Source organism: Triticum aestivum, chromosome 2D, assembly GCF_018294505.1.
Source record: "Triticum aestivum cultivar Chinese Spring chromosome 2D, IWGSC CS RefSeq v2.1, whole genome shotgun sequence".
Taxonomy (NCBI): domain Eukaryota; kingdom Viridiplantae; phylum Streptophyta; class Magnoliopsida; order Poales; family Poaceae; genus Triticum; species Triticum aestivum.
Window position 1 is genome coordinate 608,828,757 of NC_057799.1, and position 22,924 is coordinate 608,851,680.

A 22,924-nucleotide genomic window follows, 5' to 3' on the forward strand; every position below is an offset into this window, starting at 1 on the left:
TCCATCACGGGTCTTGCCGGCACCGAAGCGGTGACGCCTGCGGGCGCCGCCATCCTTCTTGAAGGGCATCGGGTGACCCTCTCCCTCCACTACCCTCCGTGTACCGGGAGAAATCCTAGGATTCGTCCGGGCAGCAGCGTCGTCATCGTCGCGTGAAGGTGGTGCTTGCTACACGGCAACTCGGTGCCTTTGGAGCGTGGTGGTTATCTTCGGTGGGCGCAGCGGTCGCGGGGCCGTAGGTTTCGTTGATCCGGCGTTGTTGGCATTTTTTCTCTTATTTTCTATTGTATTTTCTTTTTGGTGTGCTTGTGCTGTTAGCCCCAGCGTTGATCGGAATGTTGTATCGGCTGGTTGCTATATCTATATAGCGAGGCGAAAGCCTATTTCTTCAAGTCTTGAAGACATTTCAGACAACATGCAAAGTAGTTTATTTTGAGTTGTCTTAAATGACTTATAAAAATGAACGGAGGGATGACATTATTCTGCAGGAGAAATGAAAAGTGGTAAAGCAGGAGTATCACCCTCTGATCTGATCGCTGCACCAGCATTTCGCTCCTAATTCTCTTATTCTAATCGGTGGGTTGGTACCAGAAAACCAGTACTAGTGCTCGCTCGCTCGCTCGCTCATGGTTCGTGTCCGGAGGGGAGGGAGAGAGGGTGGGTGGCACGTCACCCGATCAATCGTTCCGGCTAAGAAGAAAAAAGTCTCTGAGACCGACGGCACGTGGGGCAGGCTGTACCAACGTTCCTTCTTTTTCATACCCTGCGAACCAAATCCAATTTATGATCGTCCTATGAGCTGTTGGACACACACGACCGCACACAGGCGCAAACCGGTGACAGGCAGCACATCCGAGCTGACCACTAACCGCCGCCCCCGTACCTGCCGGTGCCAGCGTCAGCGACCGGCGACAACGACGCGGCAGCGGCGGCGGGCAGCACAGTCAATCAAGTTGGGCAAAAATGTTTTTGATCTGCAGTAGCACTCTCCCAATATCAAGTTTCTTTTAGCCTAGCAGAGATGACACATGTGCTCATTTGTACTGGCATGGTGGTGGTGCCTGATCACTGACACGTAGACTGCACATGTTGCCCATGTTGCCATACCAGAAAGGGTCGAGCCGAGGATACGCCCCCAGTTCGTTGAGCCGAGCCGTCGGACGTTGCTGCGAAACACGGACATCTTCCACGGATCCAAGGCCGCATCAGCCCGATCGACGACAGCGACTCCAATGAACTGACGGCCGATCCGAGACACTTCTTGATCAGATCAGATCAAAGCAACGAGGCCCTCCCTCATTAATGGCCAATACGACGGGCAGATGAATATGATCCCACCACTTTATCATCGAGCAACGCCAACGCACGCAACCGAGCAGAGGAAATGAAAGGAAAATGTAAAAGCAATCGGATCGATGGATGGGTGGATTGGATCCACCCACCCACCAGCACATGTCGAATCAATCCCAAGCAATCTGTCTAAGTGTAAATTAACCTCTACTATTTCATTTTCTTTTCGAGGCGATCAATCATGTCGTCACGATTGATTGTTACACTTCTGATCCAAGGATCCTTTCTTGTTACAATTATTGTTCCCAAAAAAACAACAAACATATATTACTCGTATGTCACAAAAAAGAAGAAGCAATGATAATAACAAGAATTAGAGAGGAGAGGGGGCGGCTAATTAATCAAAGTGCGGGTCACGATTACTTGCGGCGGGTCTTCTCCTCGGACGTGGCCCGGCTGTCCTGGCCGGCGGCGCAGAAGGCGTCGGCGGGGCCGCCGGGGCGGATCACGAAGTGCGCGAGGGACGGCGTGCCGCTGCCGGCGACGCGGTTCTCGTCGCAGAGGAACTCCTTGCTCAGCACCTGCTCCACCTCGAAGTTGAAGTCGTGCACCAGCACGTCCGTGGGGCCCTTGGCGGCGGTGGCGCCGGAGCGGGCGAGCACGGCGGTGGTGAAGATGGACGGCATCCGCCCGGGCGAGTTGGGGTTCCACCCGGACGGCCCGTCGATGAGCACCACGTCCCAGGGCACGTCGTAGAGCTCGTTGGGCAGGTCGTTGATGGCGAGCCGGCACTCGGAGAAGAGCAGGTTCTGCACCGGCCGGCACTCGGCGGCGCGCGAGCCCCGGGCCGCCTCCAGCAGGTCCCGGAAGTCCCGCACCTTGGTGGTGTAGGAGACGTCGTAGGCCTCCAGCCCCGGGTGGCGCGGCTCCAGGTACTTGACGTAGAACTCGTTCTCGTCCAGGTACACGGTGCGGCCGCCGTGGTTGAGCGCGAGCCAGAGCGGCGACTCGGCGCCCAGGCCGAAGACGAGGAGGTTGCAGGGCCCGCGCGCGCGCAGGATGGCGGAGATGGCCCGGATGTCCGTGTCCGTCATCCGGTGCGTGGCGTTGGAGAAGGAGGCGTAGTGGACCAGCGCGTCGAACACCGGCAGCGGCAGCGCGGCGCCGGACCCGGCCGCCGCGCCCGACGAGGAGCCCGAGGCCAGGCGCGAGCCGGAGGACGCGGCGGAGGCGAAGCCGGAGGAGGTGTAGAGGAAGGTGAGCAGCGTGGCGAAGGCGAAGCAGGAGGCGAAGACCAGCAGCAGCACCCGCCGGGGCCCCGTCGCCGCCGCCGCCGCCTGCAGCTTGTCCCGGCTGCCGATGGACTTCATCGATCGATCTCCGGTCCGCCGCGCGGTCTTGTCTGGCCGGAGGAGGAGGGTGTCGAGGGGAAGCAAGAATCAAGAATCAATCAGCGTGGCTGAGCTGCGTGGGGACGGAGACCGTGGGGAGGAGGGGGAAAAGGTCAGCTGGCTCGTGTGTGTGTGTGCTCGGTCGACGCAGCTTGGCTCAGCTCAGATTGGGGGAGGAAGCTGGGATTTTTTGGTGGGTTCAAGTAGCGGGAGTGAGTGGAGGCTGGGGAGAGTTGTTACGCTGTCTCGACGCCATCTACCGCATCGGGTCGGGTCGGTCAGTGCACGTTGTTCGTGCGGAGGAAGAGGGCGTGGTATTATTTGGCTGGTGTGTGGCTTTTGCATTAGTTTTTGGCGGGTGGGTCGCTGCTGACTACTGAACGCCGGAACGGAGCCCGTAAAGTTCGGCCTAGTAGGAGGACGTACGTGCTCTCGTGCTGGTGTCATCATGGTATGGGGGTGTCAGAGGAGGACGCGCTGTGTGTGTGTGAATGAATGAAACTCGTCATCATACGGCATCTGACATTGATGAGAAATTGAGGCGTTGCATTTTAAGTGACGAAGTTTTTCTTTTCTTCTGAACACAATATAAACAGATGTCCATATACATGCACATACACTTATTCCTACAAGCGCACGCACATTCTCTGACGAAATCAACACAGGTGTCTCCGTAGTTGACAAGAACGTATTCTCTCATTGAACGAACATCTCCAAAAACCCGAAATCAACCCAGAAAAGTGCATACACCGATGCCAAGTCTAGGACTTGACCCGTGGCGGGCCGACAAAGTTTCGATGTTGTACATTGGAGTTAACACATGATGGCAAAATTGGAATGCTTATTTCTCTTGGTTGATTTGTTAGGATTGGAGTGCAATCCACCCTGTTGATGTGCTCTTTTGCAGGAGGGTGTGGCCGTGTGGCTGATGTCAAGTACACATGGAGTGTGCAAGGGTCATGAAAAAAACGGAAAAACAGTCATGGGCGCGTCAGAGGCCAGTGAAATTCGTTCCGGAAGCCCAAACAGCCCAGCCCACCTAACCGGGCCCCCATCTGCAACGACTGATGTCGGCTCCTTTAATCTGTAGTTTGTTTACTCGCAGTTTGCTAAAATCAAAGTTGTTTATTCGCAGGTGAGTGCTCAATCAGGTTAGTCACGGGGCATCGCTGTTCCTTCCATCACATGCGTTGAGGATAGAGACAGGCAGACGGCTCCCCTGGTCTAACTGCAGGAGCATCCGTTTATTATTTCGTATTGTAATTTTTACAACTATTATCGAGGAAGCAGAGCTTCAGATTTGAACATACACTATGCCCTCTTCCAAAGAAAAATTATGGGTATGTTTGTGTGGCCAAAAGTCCTACCAATACGCTGGTCATGACTAAAAACTTGCTCTTTCTCTGATTAAAAAAAAACTTACTCTTTCTTGGGACTTGGGAGCATAGCTAATCCTTTGGCATGCCAATACTACTTTGAGCACTTGCCCACTTCACCTCAAATTTCCTGTCAATACTTAGGGTTAGATAGGAGTAAGCGAGTGGCTACGATTGATGTGGCGGTCGATGGCGCCAGGAGGACTGCGAGACGAATGGCGATGGTGGAGGCCGACATGCCTAGTATTTTTGCTAGACGCGAGATCATGGGCGTGACGAAGTTCAGGAAGGGGATGAACGGTCCGTCCCTTTAGTCCAACAGCCCAGTCAACCAGCAACCTCCGATCCCCCTCCCCGCTCCCCCCTCAGAAAAGTTGCTCCTAGGACACCCGACCGATGAAGCGAAAACGTAGCATGTAGATTAGATTAGACAATCAGAGACAATCCAAGTAGACGATCTGACGGCCAAAATTGCTGACGGCGTGAGAGGGTTGGGAAGGTGCTCAATTTTGTTGTCCTAGATCGGACATATCATGCCATTTTTTGGGTTAGATGATGCATTGTGAATGAGTGAAGCTCATTGTTCGACATCTGACATTGTTGAGAAGTTGCACTTTCGTTGACATAGAAAAATCGTGCTACAGTTTAGTATGAGCGAGGGAATAAATTTACTAGCTTGGCTATCTGAAACCTGACACTGGCCTCTTGTGTTCTTAGACCTGGGCGATTACACATTATATATTGGGAGTTAACACCTGTCGGCAATGGCTCAATTGGAGTGCTATTTTTCGATGGTTACTTTGCTAGTATAGAAGAGCAGAGGATATAACTGTCACGTCCAGACTGAGCATAACATTCTCGATTCCCCTTATTTTTAAATGTCGTTCACCATTAGGCTATGGGGTATGACCAAAGTGACTTCAACTCGAGTGCATCGACACCTTCACTTGGCACTTGAGGTTATCAACCAAGGAGTGGATGTTAGGCCTATCCGACACAAGCGGGGAAATATCTGGTACTCCCATCCTCGGGGTACTCCCGGTACTCCAACTTTTAAAACAAATCTTAAATGTTTCTAAAAATTTCAGAAAAAAAAAATGTGAATGTTCGCAAGGAATGCGACTACAACCCCTAGAAATTTCAGTTCCAAACTCGAAATGTACATTGAGAAACAAAAATGTGAAATCCAGATGTGAATAGTGTCAATGTTGATTTTATCTTTTTTTACAAAATTCATGCCAGATTTCACTTTTTTTCTTTCTTAATGTGCATTTAGAGTTTGGACCTGAAATTTTTAGGGTTTGTAGTTACATTCCTTGCGAACATTCATATTTTTTCCGAAATTTTTTGAAACATTTATGAATGGTTTTTCAAACTTGGAGTACCGGGAGTACCCCAAGGATGGGAGTACCTGATACTCCCCCCGACACAAGCAACCCAAATAGAAAGGCCATGGCTATCAGCCTACCCTCACTATATGCTCACCTCATGGACCATTTGGAATGAAAGAATTGTTCGTGTCTTCCAAAACGAGAGCGCCCCGCCGATAGTCCTTCTTACCAACATCCAAAATAAAGCGCACATTTGGATCCTCAAGGGCGATAAGAAATTGGAAACAATCATGCCGCACGAGAGTAATAACATGTTTACTGTTTTGGGGTGTTGTAACACAAAACTAAACTCTGTATTCTTCTCAATTAATGAATGTGGCTGCCTCCGTTAAGAAAAAAAAAATGATGCTTCCCTGTTAAAAAATCGAAGAGCAGCACCAACTCACGAAGAATGCTACGCACGGACACAAGACGCTCATCTATCTCTCTCACTCTTTAATTTGTTTCCACATTGTCAAGCATCAACTTTTCTTTCTTTCTTGCGGGTAGCATCAGCTAATCAAGCCGCCGCAAAAAAACAAAATGTCAGCTGATTAGGAATCTAAGCTAGGTACAATCGATCTTTGTTGATGTTTTCTTTGAGGAGGATGTGGTTGAGCACATGTCATGCAAAAACAAAATAGAGACAAGGATGCGTCACAGAGTACTCTTTTATTTTCTTGAGTTTTTTTTATCTATTTTCTTTTTCTTGAGTAACTTTTTTTTGAGCAAATACATGGACAAATGGAATCTGCCCTGGATGCCAAAAAAAGCCCAGCCCAACTATACACCTAACCGGGCCCCCATCCGCAAAGACTTGTGTCGGCTCCTTTTTAATCTAATTGTTTATTCGTTTGTCTGAAAAAAAAAGTCCAATTGTTTGCTGCAGCAGCCGTGCTGCTTGTGCACGCAACGGAGACCCGTCTATCAAACTATTGTGCATCGCTGTTCCATCACATGCGCTAAGGATGGTGACGGCTCTCCTGGTCTAACAGCAGCATCTTCAGATTTTAGCATACGCCGATTCCTCTTCAGCACAAAAATTAAGCAACTGGCTGGGCTACGTCATCCTTATGAACAGTCCGGCAATAGCCATCGTCCGTGTCACCTACTGGCCGTTGCCAAGACGTCTCGGCAGCTTATGCTGGTACACTCTGCTGCAGAGTGCAGAGTCGCCGTGGCTCAAGACAGAAGAGCGAATCGCTGCCCCAAGGTACGGCCGAGGCATGTCTGCCTGATCCTGTCCAAATCAGGATTCTCCTAGACTTATCCTAGTTTTCACTTTTCAGATCTGAGTACCAGACAAATTGAGTCCCAAGGATGTGGCCAGTGGCGCAAGATGAGTCCTTTTACGATGCGTCTAGCGTCCAGCGAATATGGACCGTCCATCAGACCGGATTTACCGTCGAGGTCGGTGGATATATCCCCCCATAGTGTGTATTTATGAAGGCCCAAGGGGCATTTTCAGTAAAAAAAAAATGCAAACAAACCAAGGTTTCCTCTGAAAACAATTCGAGTGGTATTTTCACTAGGAATTTTATTCATTTCATCCCGTTACTCTAGTCCCCTCCTACAACGCGCTAGGGTTTGAGCCCTCGCCACATCTGCCACTTCGCCCCTCCCCCCAAAACCCCTAAATCCCCTCTCGCACCTCCTCTTCACCGAAGAATAAGGGCGGACACCGCCTCCATTGCCACAGCTGTCGCCCTCCGACTATCAATTCGGTGTCACCGCACCTCCACAGTCCTCAATACGTGCACCTCTAGCCATGTGGTGAGCCACTCCCCCTTCCCCCGTTCCTGTTTGCGTCTTCTAGCTCACCTATCCTCCATGGTCACAACTTGCTCTGTCCATGCATGTCCTCCGGGAGCAGAGTGGTGGTTGCACATGTAGGTGACGTTCTCACTGCTGGTGGGCTACTGCGGGACTAGGATGAAGCCTCCCAGCCTAGACGGTGAGTCCCAGTTGGGCTAGCTAATCCACCTCACAGCCAAGATCTAGGTATTTTTGTTGACCATGTAGAATTATTCCGTCGCACGATTCGAGTACTGATATAATTATACAACAAATTAAAGTTTTAACCTTCCAAATTGGCTGGTAGGTCTAGACTTGGTTAGTTTTGGTCTGGAAGGTAACATAGAGATGATAATCTATAAATTTCGGATTGAAGTATAGACAATTGATAGCATATGTTGGTCACTATTTATGGTGGTCGCGTTGTCATGTGCAATTGCTGGATTAGGGTAATTTACGAGACATTATGTATGAGTGGTTGATACTTGGACATGTGGTTTATATAATTTCTAGATTCAAAGGGGATATCCACTATTTTAGGATTAGTGTAAATTCTTATTATGCTGATTTTCCTTTGTAACATTCATCATTGAATTGGATAACCCATCAAATGATGTTGTCATTGAAGATTTTATTTGCAACAACAGAGGATTGATCACGAAAACCATTGATTAACATTTTTTAATACATCGTCACATTTTTTATATTCACAATTAATATTTTTCAAATGCTTCATTAATATTTTTAAATACTTGTTTAAATTTTTTCTAAATGCTTGGATTAATATTTTTTACATACATGTTTAACATTTTTCACATACATTGAATATTTTTTCTATACATTTTCGGTTTACATGAGAAACATTTTTTTCATACACATTTAACATTTTTCAACTGCATGGTTAATATTTTTTAAATGTTCTATGTACTTTTCTCTGTAGTATACTTCTTTAGAATACTTGGAAGTATAAAAAAAAGGAAAAAAAAAAAGGCCTCCCGCGCCCCTGGGCCGTTCCATCAAGCGGTGAGGCGTCCCTACGTCTCGCTATAAGCAAGACATAGGGGCACCCCTGGTTACCGACCGGACGCGTACCCCCCCCCCCCCCCCCCCCCTATCTGCACATTTCAGGCCAGCCCAATTAGCTCCTTTCCTGATTGGGGAAGGTTCTAGAACATTCCCAACCCATTTTTTCTTTTTTCCTTTCGGGTCTTTTCTGCTTTTTCATTTTTGCTATCTCCTTTTCTCGTTTCCATTTCTGACTTTCTTTTCATTTTTCTTGTTAGTTTTCTCTTTTTCTTTTTTCTATCCTTTTTCCTTATCAAACAACATTTCAAATTTGTTTACTTTTTTCAAATCATGTATAGTTTTTAAATTTTGTGAACATTGTTTTATTAAGCTATGGACAATTTTCAAATTTGTGATTTTCAAAAAATTGTTGAACATTTTATTTATCATGAAATTTTCAGAATTTGCATACATTTTTCTGAATCAGCGTACATTTTTTGAACTTCATAACAATTTATTGTTTGATGAACATTTTTTGAATTAGTAAAGAAAATTTGAATCTCTGGAATTTGTCTGCAATTCACAATCTTTTTTCAATTTTTTTGATTTTTGTAAAAACAATCATGAACATTTATTGAACTCACAAACATTTCTTTCAATTTCATGTATGTTTATTGAATACTAGAACATTTGTTTCTAAAGCATGACATTTTTTTGAATTCACAAACATTTGATAATTTCTTAAACGTTTTCTCAAAATTCATATTTTCTAAAATTTGGAACTTTTTTTTATCTCAAGTTATTTTGAAGAAGAAAAAACGGAAATAAAAAAACAGGGTGCGTTCTGTTCAAAAGGGCGCAAACGGGCCGGCCCAAAAGGGCGCCCGGGGGAAGGTGGGGCATTTTGTCTGAGCCACAGGGTGCAGAAAATATGAATTTTGAGAAGGGCGTTTAGTTCGAAGCTCCTGGGAGGGGCGTTTTGGCTTCCAGGAGCATGAACAGTAAGTTCATACAAAAGTGTAAAAAACCCCAAAAAATCCAAACTTTTTTTGAAGATGTTCGTTTTCGTGTGGCAATGATGCTCGACAAATTTCGTGCGAAATGGAGCTGCAGTATTTCCTCGGTGAAAAAAACATAATTGGGTGACATTTGGTCTTCAATTTGATTTTTTTTGCACAGGCCAAAATGTACCTTTTTGCCTCAAAATTTGCAGGCAACATTTAGATGTGATTAAGGTCACATAAATAATTTGTCTTGATTTTTTTGACATTTGAAAATTATTTTTGGGCCCGGAAGATGCTCCCGGGAGTCAAATTGGATTTCCGGAAGCTCCCGTGAAAAATGGAAGTTTGAAGCTCCTTATCGCTCTAAAGTGGCTGTTCCGTCACATGCATGCATTAGGGACACTGACGGCTCTCTGGGTCTAACAGTAGCTGTTAGATAAGCACACGACGGGACCTCTTCGCCCAGCATAATAAGCAACTGCGTTACGTTTATTTATCGCTATCGACAGTCGAAGATATTCCAATCCTTTTCAAGTTGATCAGAACTTAAGCTTGCTTGGCAATTAGTAGTAGCATATGCAGCTAAAATACGGGCGTGACATGTCCCTGTACCGCCTGGTGGTCATGGAACTGTCACATGTTTTCGAATTTGAATCATGGGACCGAGCCCCTGGGACGTATGCAGGCCCGATGCCTGACACGGTTGTGACAAAAACACGCTGCGATCTTGGGGCTCCCTGTACTAATCCAAAAGGTACAAACCAAAACCCAAAAAGTTGAGATAAAAATACCGCTAGCTCTCGTGCCAAACCAAGATCCAGATAAATAGAAAAACGGCACGCCGCGACGGGCATCACTCACTGACGGTGCGGGCCCGGGCCGGGCGGCATGCACTGCAAATCTGGGATCGGCAGCACACGTGACGCGACGCTTCTTTCCATGGTGGTGGCCGCAAGGACAGCCGGTCAGGTCAGGCCAGGCCATGAGCATCGCTTTACACTTCACCGGTCGTACCGCGAGCAGTCCTCGGTTCGCGCACCCGTCGCGGTTTTACTGTTCCCGTACCACGCCGCGCCCACCTGGGCTCCCGTCCCATGGATCGTCGTCGGACTGAGGCCGAATTTGTTGTTTCGACATTTTTTTTACAAAGTTGAGCCGGATTTGACCTCGGTTTCACAAAAATTCAGCACCTGCACCTTTTGCTACCGTCAAGGAGGTTGACAGTAGGGTTGCATAACGTACCCTCGTGGCTCCGGGCGTTAGGTTAACGGCAGCCGCCGTCATCTACTCCCTCCGTCTCAAAATTCTTGTCTTAGATTAGTCTAGATTCAGATGTATCTAATACTCCCTCCATTCCCTTATACAAGGCCACTATGAAAAATACATATTGCATCTATACAAGGCCACTAACAGTAACCGAGGCAAAATTTAATGATGTTTTCTCATAAAGCAACTTGTTTAATACTTGCATGCATGTAGTCATAATGACAGTGTGCTACTTTCTTCTCATTCCTTCCTTGCATGCATGCAGACGTATTAATGATTTCAGATAACAAGAAGAAAAGTTGGCTTGTAAAGTAGTCATTAAATTTTACCTAGGTAACTGTAATTTGAGTTTGTGGCCTTATATAAGGAAATGGAGGGAGTACTAAAATGTCACTTGATACATCCGTATTTAGACAAATCTAAGACAAGAATTTTAGGATGGAGGGAGTATTTTTTTTTCTCCTATTGTGTCCTAACGACTGTACCGTCAGATAGGCCGGTGGTAGGGTGTAATAAGCTACTGCCGCACTGCTTGGCGGTAGGGTCCTGCGCAATGAAAGCCTGCTGTAACTGGAATCGGAGAAAAAAGTGATAGGGTTCACACCCTACCGCCATAGTTTCCGGCGGTCGGGTCCGGTGCCTACTGCTCTGAAACTTGAAAGAAAATAACGGTAGTTTGTCCAACCCTACCGCCAAGGACTTCGACGGTAGGGTCGTGTCCAGCTTAATTTTTGTGTAGAACTTGTTCATTTCAATTTCAAAAGATTTTGCACACCAGCAAAATATAGTTTGCAAATAAAAAAAAGATGACCTCACATATTATAAGATGCATCACACATTGATATAATTGATAGTTCAACACATCAAACATATCAAATAGGTTTACATGTCCAACGTAGCAAATAGTGTAGCAAATTGACGATAACAAGTAGTTTGACCGAACCATCAAGTTCTCGTTCACAGTTTAAGACAAATAGCAAATAGCTTTAACTAGTTCAACATGAAGCGAGTGGTTCGACATAACCATATCACTTGGTCTTCCTCCCCCTCTTCGCGGTACACTCATCATTTCCCTTCGAGCCGGTTTCATCTGGCTTTTTTTGCGCGACGACGAGGACGCTCTCTCTAGAACGGTGATGGGCTCAAAACATCCTTCTGTGGGTGAGATACTCTCTTGTCCTAGGTTGGCTGAGTCAATGGAGGTCCATCATCGTCGTCGTACTCCTCCTTCCTCTTCTTCCTCGGCTTACTCCTCATCATCTTCTCCCTCGGCCTCCTGAACAATGCAACAAAGTGGTACACCGGATCTTCGGTTATCATTCATGGGAGGGCAGTTGCCGATGAAGGCGATAACCCTCTCTCACCAGTTGTTCCTCTCCACTCGCCCAGTGAGAGCCTGCCCCTGGGTCAGTAGGGCCGTGATTATGTCGAAGTCCTCAGGCGTCACCGTCATCTCACCACATGGGAAATGGAAACTATGTGTCTCGGGGCGCCACCGGTCGACCAAAGCTGTGAGAGCTGAGTGGACGAGCGTCGGCGACACACGCTTTAACTGCATACGAAACCCAACAGCCTTGCTCTCCTGAAATACGGCGTGTAGCGTTCGTCATACTGCATCTGAACGGCCTTCGTGTGGCCCCTCATCCGCAATGGCGGTAGCATCTGGCAAATGTAAACGGAAATAGTTAGTAACTTCATTTCACAAAGCCAAAATTTTGGTGCAACAACTTGATCATAGTTATTACCACTCCATTCTCCATAAAATATGCACGATGCCATTGCGCATGGTCAATCATGGTGTACTTAGTGCCGATGGTGGGCGCGAGGAGGGGGCCTCCGAAAACAATTGCAAATTCAATTATTATCATATAATCCACTCATATATAGTACTAACATGCATCAAAATGTGAACAACATTCATTCACCATCAACATTCAATATGCATATAAATCTATAAGAAAGATATAATCAATCATATTCAACAAACACCAACATTCATTCAATTCAAATGCATAAAATATGTCATATTCAACCAACATCAACCAATAAATATATAATAGAAGATGCAATCAACAAAGTAATATGCAAATGAATCAAACTAAAACCTAGTAAATGAACCATGTGCAAATGAATCAAACTAAGAAAAACATATTGAATCAACAATCATATTTATCCATCATATCTATAATCAATCATATCATGAGTCAATCATATTTATCCATCCTAACATATTCAACCTCAATCATTCCAACCACATCAATCAAATTATCAACACATGAATGAACAATTCAAAAAAATTATGAACATGAACTAAGGTTCATCTTCAAACTATTTTTAATAGAATCAATATACTAGTGAATACCAAATGGACTAGGATTCATGTTCAACCACATACATTATATTGCTCCAAATAAAATAAACCTAGAATCAGCAAAAGTTAAAATCTGCTCCCTCCGTAAACTAATATAAGAGGGAGTACTAGATAGAATTGCGTTCATCTTGTGCCAAATAATGCATCAAATTGAAAGCTTTTTGACTAAAACTAATTGAAGGGATTAAGAGAGCTTACTTTTCTCGTTTGGGAGCCATCTCGATCCGCAAAGACGGTGGAGAATGAAGAAGATCGGAGGAAGGGAGTGGAGGGGATGAGAGAGGAGTTCCTCTCTGTTGTTGCGGCGCGGCGCAGGGGAGAAGATGGGGGCTGGGTTCGTGGGTGGGCCCCGTGACCCGCGTGTTTATAACTGCTTAGCACCTACCGCCCGAGTCTGTGACGGTAAGGTTGCATAGGCTACCGCCAGTGTCTGCGACGATAGGGTGAACGGTAGAAAACGGCCGGTGTTTAGTTGAGTTGACGTGCATGAGTGCGCTACCGCCGAGAAATGACAGCCTGTACAACCCTACCGCCAGCCTGCCCGGTGGTTGGAAAAAATGTGAGATCTCAAACTTTTTGGCCTGAGGCCACCTCTGAGCTCGGTGACGACGACGTGCTGGCACCGTGGACAAACTATGCAGCCCAGAACGGAAATGTATGGGCCACCGATCGATCACGCATGGCACAAGGGGACACGAATTGAAGGCAGCCACTCGCCGGCTGCCGACGAAATTGTGTACTGCTGTGTTGTACACCGATGTGTTTTACCACGAGGGGTGGTAGGTGGGAGAAGCAGGCCGATTGACCCCACCCACACGGGCCAGGTGAGATGACGATTTGTGTTGGAAGTGTTTCCAAGGTTGATGTGATCAAACATCGCACGCTCCCTCTACCATCGAGATTGGTGTTAAACCTAAATAATTGTTATTTGGTGTTTGCGTTGAGCATAGACATGATTGGATTATGTTTATCGCAATACGGTAATTCATTTAAGGAGAATAATGGTTACTCTGTTTATTTGAGTAATACCTTCAATGGTCTTGCACCTAAAATGAATGGTTTATTGAATCTCGATCATAGTGATACACATGTTCATGCCAAAAGATATAAGAAAGTAATGATAGTACCACATACTTGTGGCACTGCCAATTGATTCATATTGGTATAAAACGCATGAAGAAGCTCCATGTTGATGGATCTTTGGACTCACTCATTTTTGAAAAGATTGAGACATGCGAACCATGTCTATTGGTAGATATGCATGAGGAAACTCCATACAGATGGATCGTTTGGACTCGCTTGATTTGAATCACTTGAGACATGCAAATCATACCACATGGGCAAGATGACTGAAAGGCCTCGTTTTCAGTAAGATGAAACAAGAGAGCAACTTGTTGGAAGTAATACATTTGATGTGTGCAGTCCAATGAGTGCTGAGGCACGCAGTGGATATCGTTATGTTCTTACTTCACAAATGATTTGAGTAGATGCTGAGAATATTTACTTGATGAAACACAAGTCTGAATACCCAAAACAGTTGGGTATACCTCCTATTTCAGATCTGGAAGCAAAAGTGATTGTTTCTAGAAACGGGTCCTTTCTCGAGGAAAAGTTTCTCTCGAAAGAATTGAGTAGGAGGATGGTGGAGACTTGATGAGGTTATTGAACCGTCACTTCAACTAGTGTGTAGCAGGGCACAAGAAGTTGTTCCTGTGGCACCTACACCAATTGAAGTGGAAGCTTATGATAGTGATCATGAAACTTCGGATCAAGTCACTACCAAACCTCGTAGGACGACAAGGATGCGTACTACTTCAGAGTGGTACGTAATCCTGTCTTGGAAGTCATGTTGCTAGACAACAATGAACCTACGAGCTATGGAGAAGCGATGGTGGGCCCAGATTCCGACGAATGGCTCGAGGCCATAAAATCCGAGAGAGGATCCATGTATAAAAACAAAGTATAGACTTTGGAAGAACTACTTGATGGTCGTAAGGCTGTTGGGTGCAGATGGATTTTAAAAGGAAGACGGACAATGATGGTAAGTGTCACCATTAAGAAAGCTCGACTTGTCGTTAAGATGTTTTCCGACAAGTTCAAGGAGTTGACTACGATGAGACTTTCTCACTCGTAGCGATGCTAAGGGTCTATTGGAATTATATTAGCAGTTACTGCATTATTTATGAAATCTTGCAGATAGGATGTCAAAACATTGTTTCCTCGACGATTTTCTTGAGGAAAGGTTGTATGTGATACAACCAGAAGGTTTTGTCAATCCTAAAATATGCTAACAAGTATGCAAAGCTCCAGCAATCCTTCTAAGGACTGGACTAAGCATCTCGGAGTTGGAATGTACGTTTTGATGAGATGATCAAAGATTTTGGGTTTATACAAAGTTTATGAGAAACTTGTATTTCCAAAGAAGTGAGTGGGAGCACTATAGAATTTTTGATGAGTATATGTTGTTAACATATTGTTGATCAGAAATGATGTAGAATTTCTGGAAAGCATACAAGGTTATTTGAAAAGTGTTTTTCAATGGAAAACCTGGATTAAGCTACTTGAACATTGAGCATCAAGATCTATAAGGATAGATAAAAAACGCTTAATAGTACTTTCAAATGAATACATACCGTGACAAGATTTTTAAGGAGCTCAAAATAGATCAGCAAAGAAGGAGTTCTTGGCTGTGTTACAAGGTGTGAGTAGTGAGTAAGACTCAAGACCTGACCACGGTAGAAGAGAGAGAAAGGACGAAGGTCATCCCCTATGCTTTAGACGTAGGCTCTACAGTATGCTATGCTGTGTACCACACCTGAAGTGTGCCTTGCCATGAATTAGTCAAGGGTTACAAGAGTGATCCAGGAACGGATCACATGACAGCGGTCGAACTTATCCTTAGTAACTAGTGGACTAAGGAATTTTCTCGATTATGGAGGTGGTAAAAGAGTTCGTCGTAAAGGGTTACGTCGATGCAAACTTTGACACTAATCCGGATGACTCTGAGTGGTAAACCGGATTCGTATAGTAGAGCAGTTATTTGGAATAGCTCCAAGTAGCGCGTGGTAGCTGCATCTACAAGATGACATAGAGATTTGTAAAGCACACATGGATCTGAAAGGTTCAGACCCGTTGACTAATAACCGCTCTCACGAGCGAGATATGAACAAACCCCATGGGTGTTGGATTCATTACAATCACATAGTGATGTGAACTAGATTATTGACTCTAGTGCAAGTGGGAGACTATTGCAAATATGCCCTAGAGGCAATAATAAAATGGTTATTATTATATTTCCTTGTTCATGATAATTGTCTATTGTTTATGCTATAATTGTATTAACTGGAAACCGTAATACATGTGTGAATACATAGACCACAACATGTCCCTAGTAAGCCTCTAGTTGACTAGCTCGTTGATCAATAGATGGTTATGGTTTCCTGACCATGGACATTGGATGTCATTGATAACGGGATCACATCATTAGGAGAATGATGTGATGGACAAGACCCAATCCTAAGCATAGCACAAGATCGTGTAGTTCGTTTGCTAAGAGCTTTTCTAATGTCAAGTATCGTTTCCTTAGACCAGGAGATTGTGCAACTCCCGGATACTGTAGGAATGCTTTGGGTGTACCAAACGTCAAAACGTAACTGGGTGGCTATAAAGGTGCACTACAGGTATCTCCGAAAGTGTCTGTTGGGTTGGCACGAATCGAGACTGGGATTTGTCACTCCGTATGACGGAGAGGTATCTCTGGGCCCACTCGGTAATGCATCATCATAATGAGCTCAATGTGACTAATGAGTTAGCCACGGGATCATGCGTTACGAAACGAGTAAAGAGACTTGCCGGTAACGAGATTGAATGAGGTATTGGGACACCAACGGTTGAATCTCGGGCAAGTAACATACCGATAGACAAAGGGAATTGTATACGGGATTGATTGAATCCCCGACATCGTGGTTCATCCGATGAGATCATCGTGGAACATGTGGGAGCCAATATGGGTATCTAGATCCCACTATTGGTTATTGGCCGGAGAGGTGTCTCGGTCATGTCTGCATGGTTCCCGAACCCGTAGGGTCCACACACTTAAGGTTCGGTGGCGCTAGAGTTGTTGTGGGAAATAGTATGTGGTTACCGAAGGTTGTTTGGAGTCCCGGATGAGATCCCGGACATGACGAGGTGCTCCGGAATGGTCAGGAGGTGAAGATCGGTATATTGGACGAAGGGTATTGGAGTCCGGAATTGTTCCGGGGGTACCAGGCTATGGCCAACATGTCCGAAAGGGGTTTCGGAGGCCCCGGCAAGCGTTGGGGGGCCTTATGGGCCAAGGGGAAGGGGCAAACCATCCCACTAGGGGCTTGTGCGCCCCTCCCAACCCCTCTCACGTAACCAGGAGAGGTGGGGGCGCCACCCCTAGGGCAGCCGCCCCTCCCGGCTTGGGGGGCAAGTTTCCTAGGGGGTGGGGGCGCCCAAACCCATCTAGGGTTTCCCCTGGCCGCCGCCTCCTCCTCTAGATCCATCTAGAGGGGCCGGCCCCCTCTCCCCTTCCCCCTATATATAGTGAGGGGGTGGGAGGGCAGCCAGACCCTTCCTCCTCATACATCTCCTCCTCCTCCGTAGTGCTTGGCGAAGCCCTGCCGGAGAACCACGAGCTCCATTGCGACCACGTCGTCATGTTGCTGGAGTTCTCCCTCAACTTCTCCTCTCCCCTTGCTGGATCAAGAAGGAGGAGACGTCCCCGGGCTGTACGTGTGTTGAACGCGGAGGCGCCGTCCGTTCGGCGCTAGATCGGATCTTCCGCGATTTGAATCGCCGCGAGTACGACTCCATTAACCGCGTTCCTGTAACGCTTCCGCTTAGCGATCTTCAAGGGTATGAAGATGCACTCCCTCTCTCTCGTTGCTAGCATCTCCTAGATTGATCTTGGTGACACGTAGGAAAATTTTGAATTATCGCTACGTTACCCAACAGTGGCATCATGAGCTAGGTCTATGCGTATATTCTATGCACGAGTAGAACACAAAGTAGTTGTGTGTGATGATTTGTTCAATTTGCTTGCCATTACTAGTTTTATCTTGATTCGGCGGCATTGTGGGATGAAGCGGCCCGGACCGACCTTACACGTACACTTACTTGAGAGAGGTTCCACCGACTGACATGCACTTGATGCATAAGGTGGCTAGCGGGTGTCTGTCTCTCCCACTTCAGTCGGATTGGATTCGATGAAGAGGGTCCTTATGAAGGGTAAATAGCAATTGGCATATCACCGTTGTGGCTTTTGCGTAGGTAAGAAACGTTCTTGCTAGAAACCCATAGCAGCCACGTAAAACATGCAACAAGAATTAGAGGACGTCTAACTTGTTTTTGCAGGGTATGCTATGTGATGTGATATGGCCAAAAGGATGTGATGAATTATATATATGTGATGTATGAGATTGATCATGTTCTTGTAATAGGAATCACGACTTGTATGTCGATGAGTATGACAACCGACAGGAGCCATAGGAGTTGTCTTAATTTATTGTATGACCTGCATGTCAATGAAAAACGCCATGTAATTACTTTACTTTATTGCTAACCGTTAGCCATAGTAGTAGAAGTAATAGTTGGCGAGACAACTTCATGAAGACACGATGATGGAGATCATGGTGTCATGCTGGTGACGAAGGTGATCATGCCGTGCCTCGAAGATGGAGATCAAAAGGCGCAAGATGATACTGGCCATATCTTGTCACTTTATGATTTGCATGTGATGTTTGTCATGTTTACATCTTATTTGCTTAGAACGACTGTAGCATAAATAAGATGACCCCTCACTAAAATTTCAAGAGATGTGTTCCCCCTAACTGTGCACCGTTGCGAAGGTTCGTTGTTTCGAAGCACCACGTGATGATCGGGTGTGATAGATTCTAACGTTCGCATACAACGGGTGTAAGCCAGATTTACACATGCGAAACACTTAGGTTGACTTGACGAGCCTAGCATGTACAGACATGGCCTCGGAACACAAGAGACCGAAAGGTCGAACATGAGTCGTATAGTAGATACGATCAACATGAAGATGTTCACCGATGATGACTAGTCCGTCTCACGTGATGATCGGACACGGCCTAGTTGACTCGGATCATGTATCACTTAGATGACTAGAGGGATGTCTATCTAAGTGGGAGTTCATTAAATAATCAGATGAACTTAATTATCATGAACATAGTCAAAAGGTCTTTGCAAACTATGTCATAGCTTATGCTTTGGTTCTACTGTTTAAGATATGTTCCTAGAGAAAATTTAGTTGAAAGTTGATAGTAGAAATTATGCGGGCTGGGTCTGTAAACTGAGGATTATCCTCATTGCTGCGCAGAAGGCTTATGTCCTTAATGCACCACTCGGTGTGCTAAACCTCGAGTGTCGTCTGTGGATGTTGCGAACATCTGACATACACGTTTTGATGACTACGTGATAGTTCAGTGCGTAATGCTAATGATTTAGAATAGAGGCGCCAAAGACGTTTTTGAAACGTCACAGAACATATGAGATTCCAAAGACTGAAATTGGGATTTCAGACTAGTGCCCACGTTAAGAGGTATGAGACCTCTGACAAGTTTCTTAAGCCTACAAACTAAGGGAGAAAAGCTCAATCGTTGAGCATGTGCTCAGATTGTCTGAGTACTACAATCGCTTGAATCGAGTGGGAGTTAATCTTTCAGATGAGATAGTGATGGTTCTCCATAGTCACTGCCACCAAGCTATAGAGCTTCGTGATGAACTATAACATATCAGGGACAGACATGATGATCCTTGAGCAACTCGCGATGTTTGACACCGCGAAAGTAGAAATCAAGTAGGAGTATCAATTGTTGATGGTTAGTAAAACCACTAGTTTCAAGAAGGGCAAGGGAAATAAGGGATACTTCATGAAACGGCAAATCAGTTGCTGCTCTAGTGAAGAAACCCGAGGTTGAACCCAAACCCGAGACTAAGTGCTTCTGTAATGAGGGGAACGGTCACTGAAGCAGAACTACCCTAGATACTTGGTAGATGAGAAGGCAGGCAAGGTCGACAGAAGTATATTGGATATACATTATATTAATGTGTACTTTACTAGTACTCCTAGTAGCACCAGGGTATTAGATACCGGTTCGGTTGCTAAGTGTTGGTAACTCGAAATAAAAGGCTACGGAATAAACGGAGACTAGCTAAAGGTGAGATGACGATATGTGTTGGAAGTGTTTCCAAGGTTGATGTGATCAAACATCGCACGCTCCCTCTACCATCGAGATTGGTGTTAAATCTAAATAATTGTTATTTGGTGTTTGCGTTGAGCATAGACATGATTGGATTATGTTTATCGCAATACGGTAATTCATTTAAGGAGAATAATGGTTACTCTGTTTATTTGAGTAATACCTTCAATGGTCTTGCACCTAAAATGAATGGTTTATTGAATCTCGATCGTAGTGATACACATGTTCATGCCAAAAGATATAAGAAAGTAATGATAGTACCACATATTTGTGGCACTACCATTTGAGTCATATTGGTATAAAACGCATGAAGAAGCTCCATGTTGTTGGATCTTTGGACTCACTCATTTTTGAAAAGATTGAGACATGCGAACCATGTCTATTGGTAGATATGCATGAAGAAACTCCATACAGATGGATCGTTTGGACTCGCTTGATTTTGAATCACTTGAGACATGCAAATCATACCACATGGGCAAGATGACTGAAAGGCCTCGTTTTCAGTAAGATGAAACAAGAGAGCAACTTGTTGGAAGTAATACATTTGATGTGTGCAGTCTAATGAGTGCTGAGGTACGCAGTGGATATCGTTATGTTCTTACTTCACAGATGATTTGAGTAGATGCTGAAAATATTTACTTGATGAAACACAAGTCTGAATTACTGAAAGGTTCAAGTAATTTAAGAGTGAAGTTGAAGATCCTCGTGACAAGAGGATAAAATGTCTGTGATATGATCATAAGATGAATATCTGAGTTACGAGTTTGGCACACAATTAAGACATTGTGGAAATTGTTTCACAACTAATACCGCCTGGAACACCATAGTGTGATGGTGTGTCCGAACATCATAACTGCACCCTATTGGATATGGTGCATACCATGATGTCTCTTATCGAATTACCGCTATCGTTTATGGGCTAGGCATTAGAGACAACCGCATTCACTTTAAATAGGGCACCACGCAATTCCGTTGAGACGACACCATATGAACTATGGTTTAGAGAAACCTAAGCTGTCGTTTCTTAAAAGTTTGGGGCTGCGACGCTTATGTGAAAAAGTTTCAGGCTGATAAGCTCGAACCCAAAGCGGATAAATGCATCTTCATAGAATACCCAAAACAGTTGGGTATACCTCCTATTTCAGATCTGGAAGCAAAAGTGATTGTTTCTAGAAACAGGTCCTTTCTCGAGGAAAAGTTTCTCTCGAAAGAATTGAGTGGGAGGATGGTGGAGACTTGATGAGGTTATTGAACCGTCACTTCAACTAGTGTGTAGCAGGGCACAGGAAGTTGTTCCTGTGGCACCTACACCAATTGAAGTGGAAGCTTATGACAGTGATCATGAAACTTCGGATCAAGTCACTACCAAACCTCGTAGGTCGACAAGGATGCGTACTACTTCAGAGTGGTACGTAATCCTGTCTTGGAAGTCATGTTGCTAGACAACAATGAACCTACGAGCTATGGAGAAGCGATGGTGGGCCCAGATTCTGACGAATGGCTCGAGGCCATAAAATCCGAGAGAGGATCCATGTATAAAAACAAAGTATAGACTTTGGAAGAACTACTTGATGGTCGTAAGGATGTTGGGTGCAGATGGATTTTAAAAGGAAGACGGACAATGATGGTAAGTGTCACCATTAAGAAAGCTCGACTTGTCGTTAAGATGTTTTCCGACAAGTTCAAGGAGTTGACTGCGATGAGACTTTCTCACTCGTAGCGATGCTAAGAGTCTGTTGGAATTATATTAGCAGTTACTGCATTATTTATGAAATCTTGCAGATAGGATGTCAAAACATTGTTTCCTCGACGATTTTCTTGAGGAAAGGTTGTATGTGATACAACCAGAAGGTTTTGTCAATCCTGAAAGATGCTAACAAGTATGCAAAGCTCCAGCAATCCTTCTAAGGACTGGAGTAAGCATCTCGGAGTTGGAATGCACGTTTTGATGAGATGATCAAAGATTTTGGGTTTATACAAAGTTTATGAGAAACTTGTATTTCCAAAGAAGTGAGTGGGAGCACTATAGAATTTTTGATGAGTATATGTTGTTAACATATTGTTGATCAGAAATGATGTAGAATTTCTGAAAAGCATACATGGTTATTTGAAAAGTGTTTTTCAATGGAAAACCTGGATTAAGCTACTTGAACATTGAGCATCAAGATCTATAAGGATAGATAAAAACGCTTAATAGTACTTTCAAATGAATACATACCGTGACAAGATTTTGAAGGAGTTCAAAATAGATCAGCAAAGAAGGAGTTCTTGGCTGTGTTACAAGGTGTGAGTATTGAGTAAGACTCAAGACCTGACCACGGCAGAAGAGAGAGAAAGGACGAAGGTCGTCCCCTATGCTTTAGACGTAGGCTCTATAGTATGCTATACTGTGTACCGCACGTGAAGTGTGCCTTGCCATGAATTAGTCAAGGGTTATAAGAGTGATCCAGGAATGGATCACATGACAACGGTCGAACTTATCCTTAGTAACTAGTGGACTAAGGAATTTTCTCGATTATGGAGGTGGTAAAAGAGTTCGTCGTAAAGGGTTACGTCGATGCAAACTTTGACACTAATCCAGATGACTCTGAGTGGTAAACCGGATTCGTATAGTAGAGCAGTTATTTGGAATAGCTCCAAGTAGCGCGTGGTAGCTGCATCTACAAGATGACATAGAGATTTGTAAAGCACACATGGATCTGAAAGGTTCAGACCCGTTGACTAATAACCTCTCTCACGAGCGAGATATGAACAAACCCCATGGGTGTTGGATTCATTACAATCACATAGTGATGTGAACTAGATTA

The 22,924-nt window shown here is 45.0% G+C and overlaps 1 protein-coding gene across 1 annotated transcript; it reads right to left on the bottom strand.

Annotated features, from left to right (window-relative positions):
- Nucleotides 1-1,486: 1,486 nt before the first annotated feature.
- Nucleotides 1,487-3,014, bottom strand: LOC123054922 (protein IRX15-LIKE). Its single transcript, XM_044478795.1, has one exon. It carries the CDS (start codon nt 2,658-2,660, stop codon nt 1,710-1,712), a length of 951 nt encoding a protein of 316 aa, XP_044334730.1. The 5' UTR covers nt 2,661-3,014; the 3' UTR covers nt 1,487-1,709.
- Nucleotides 3,015-22,924: the final 19,910 nt, after the last annotated feature.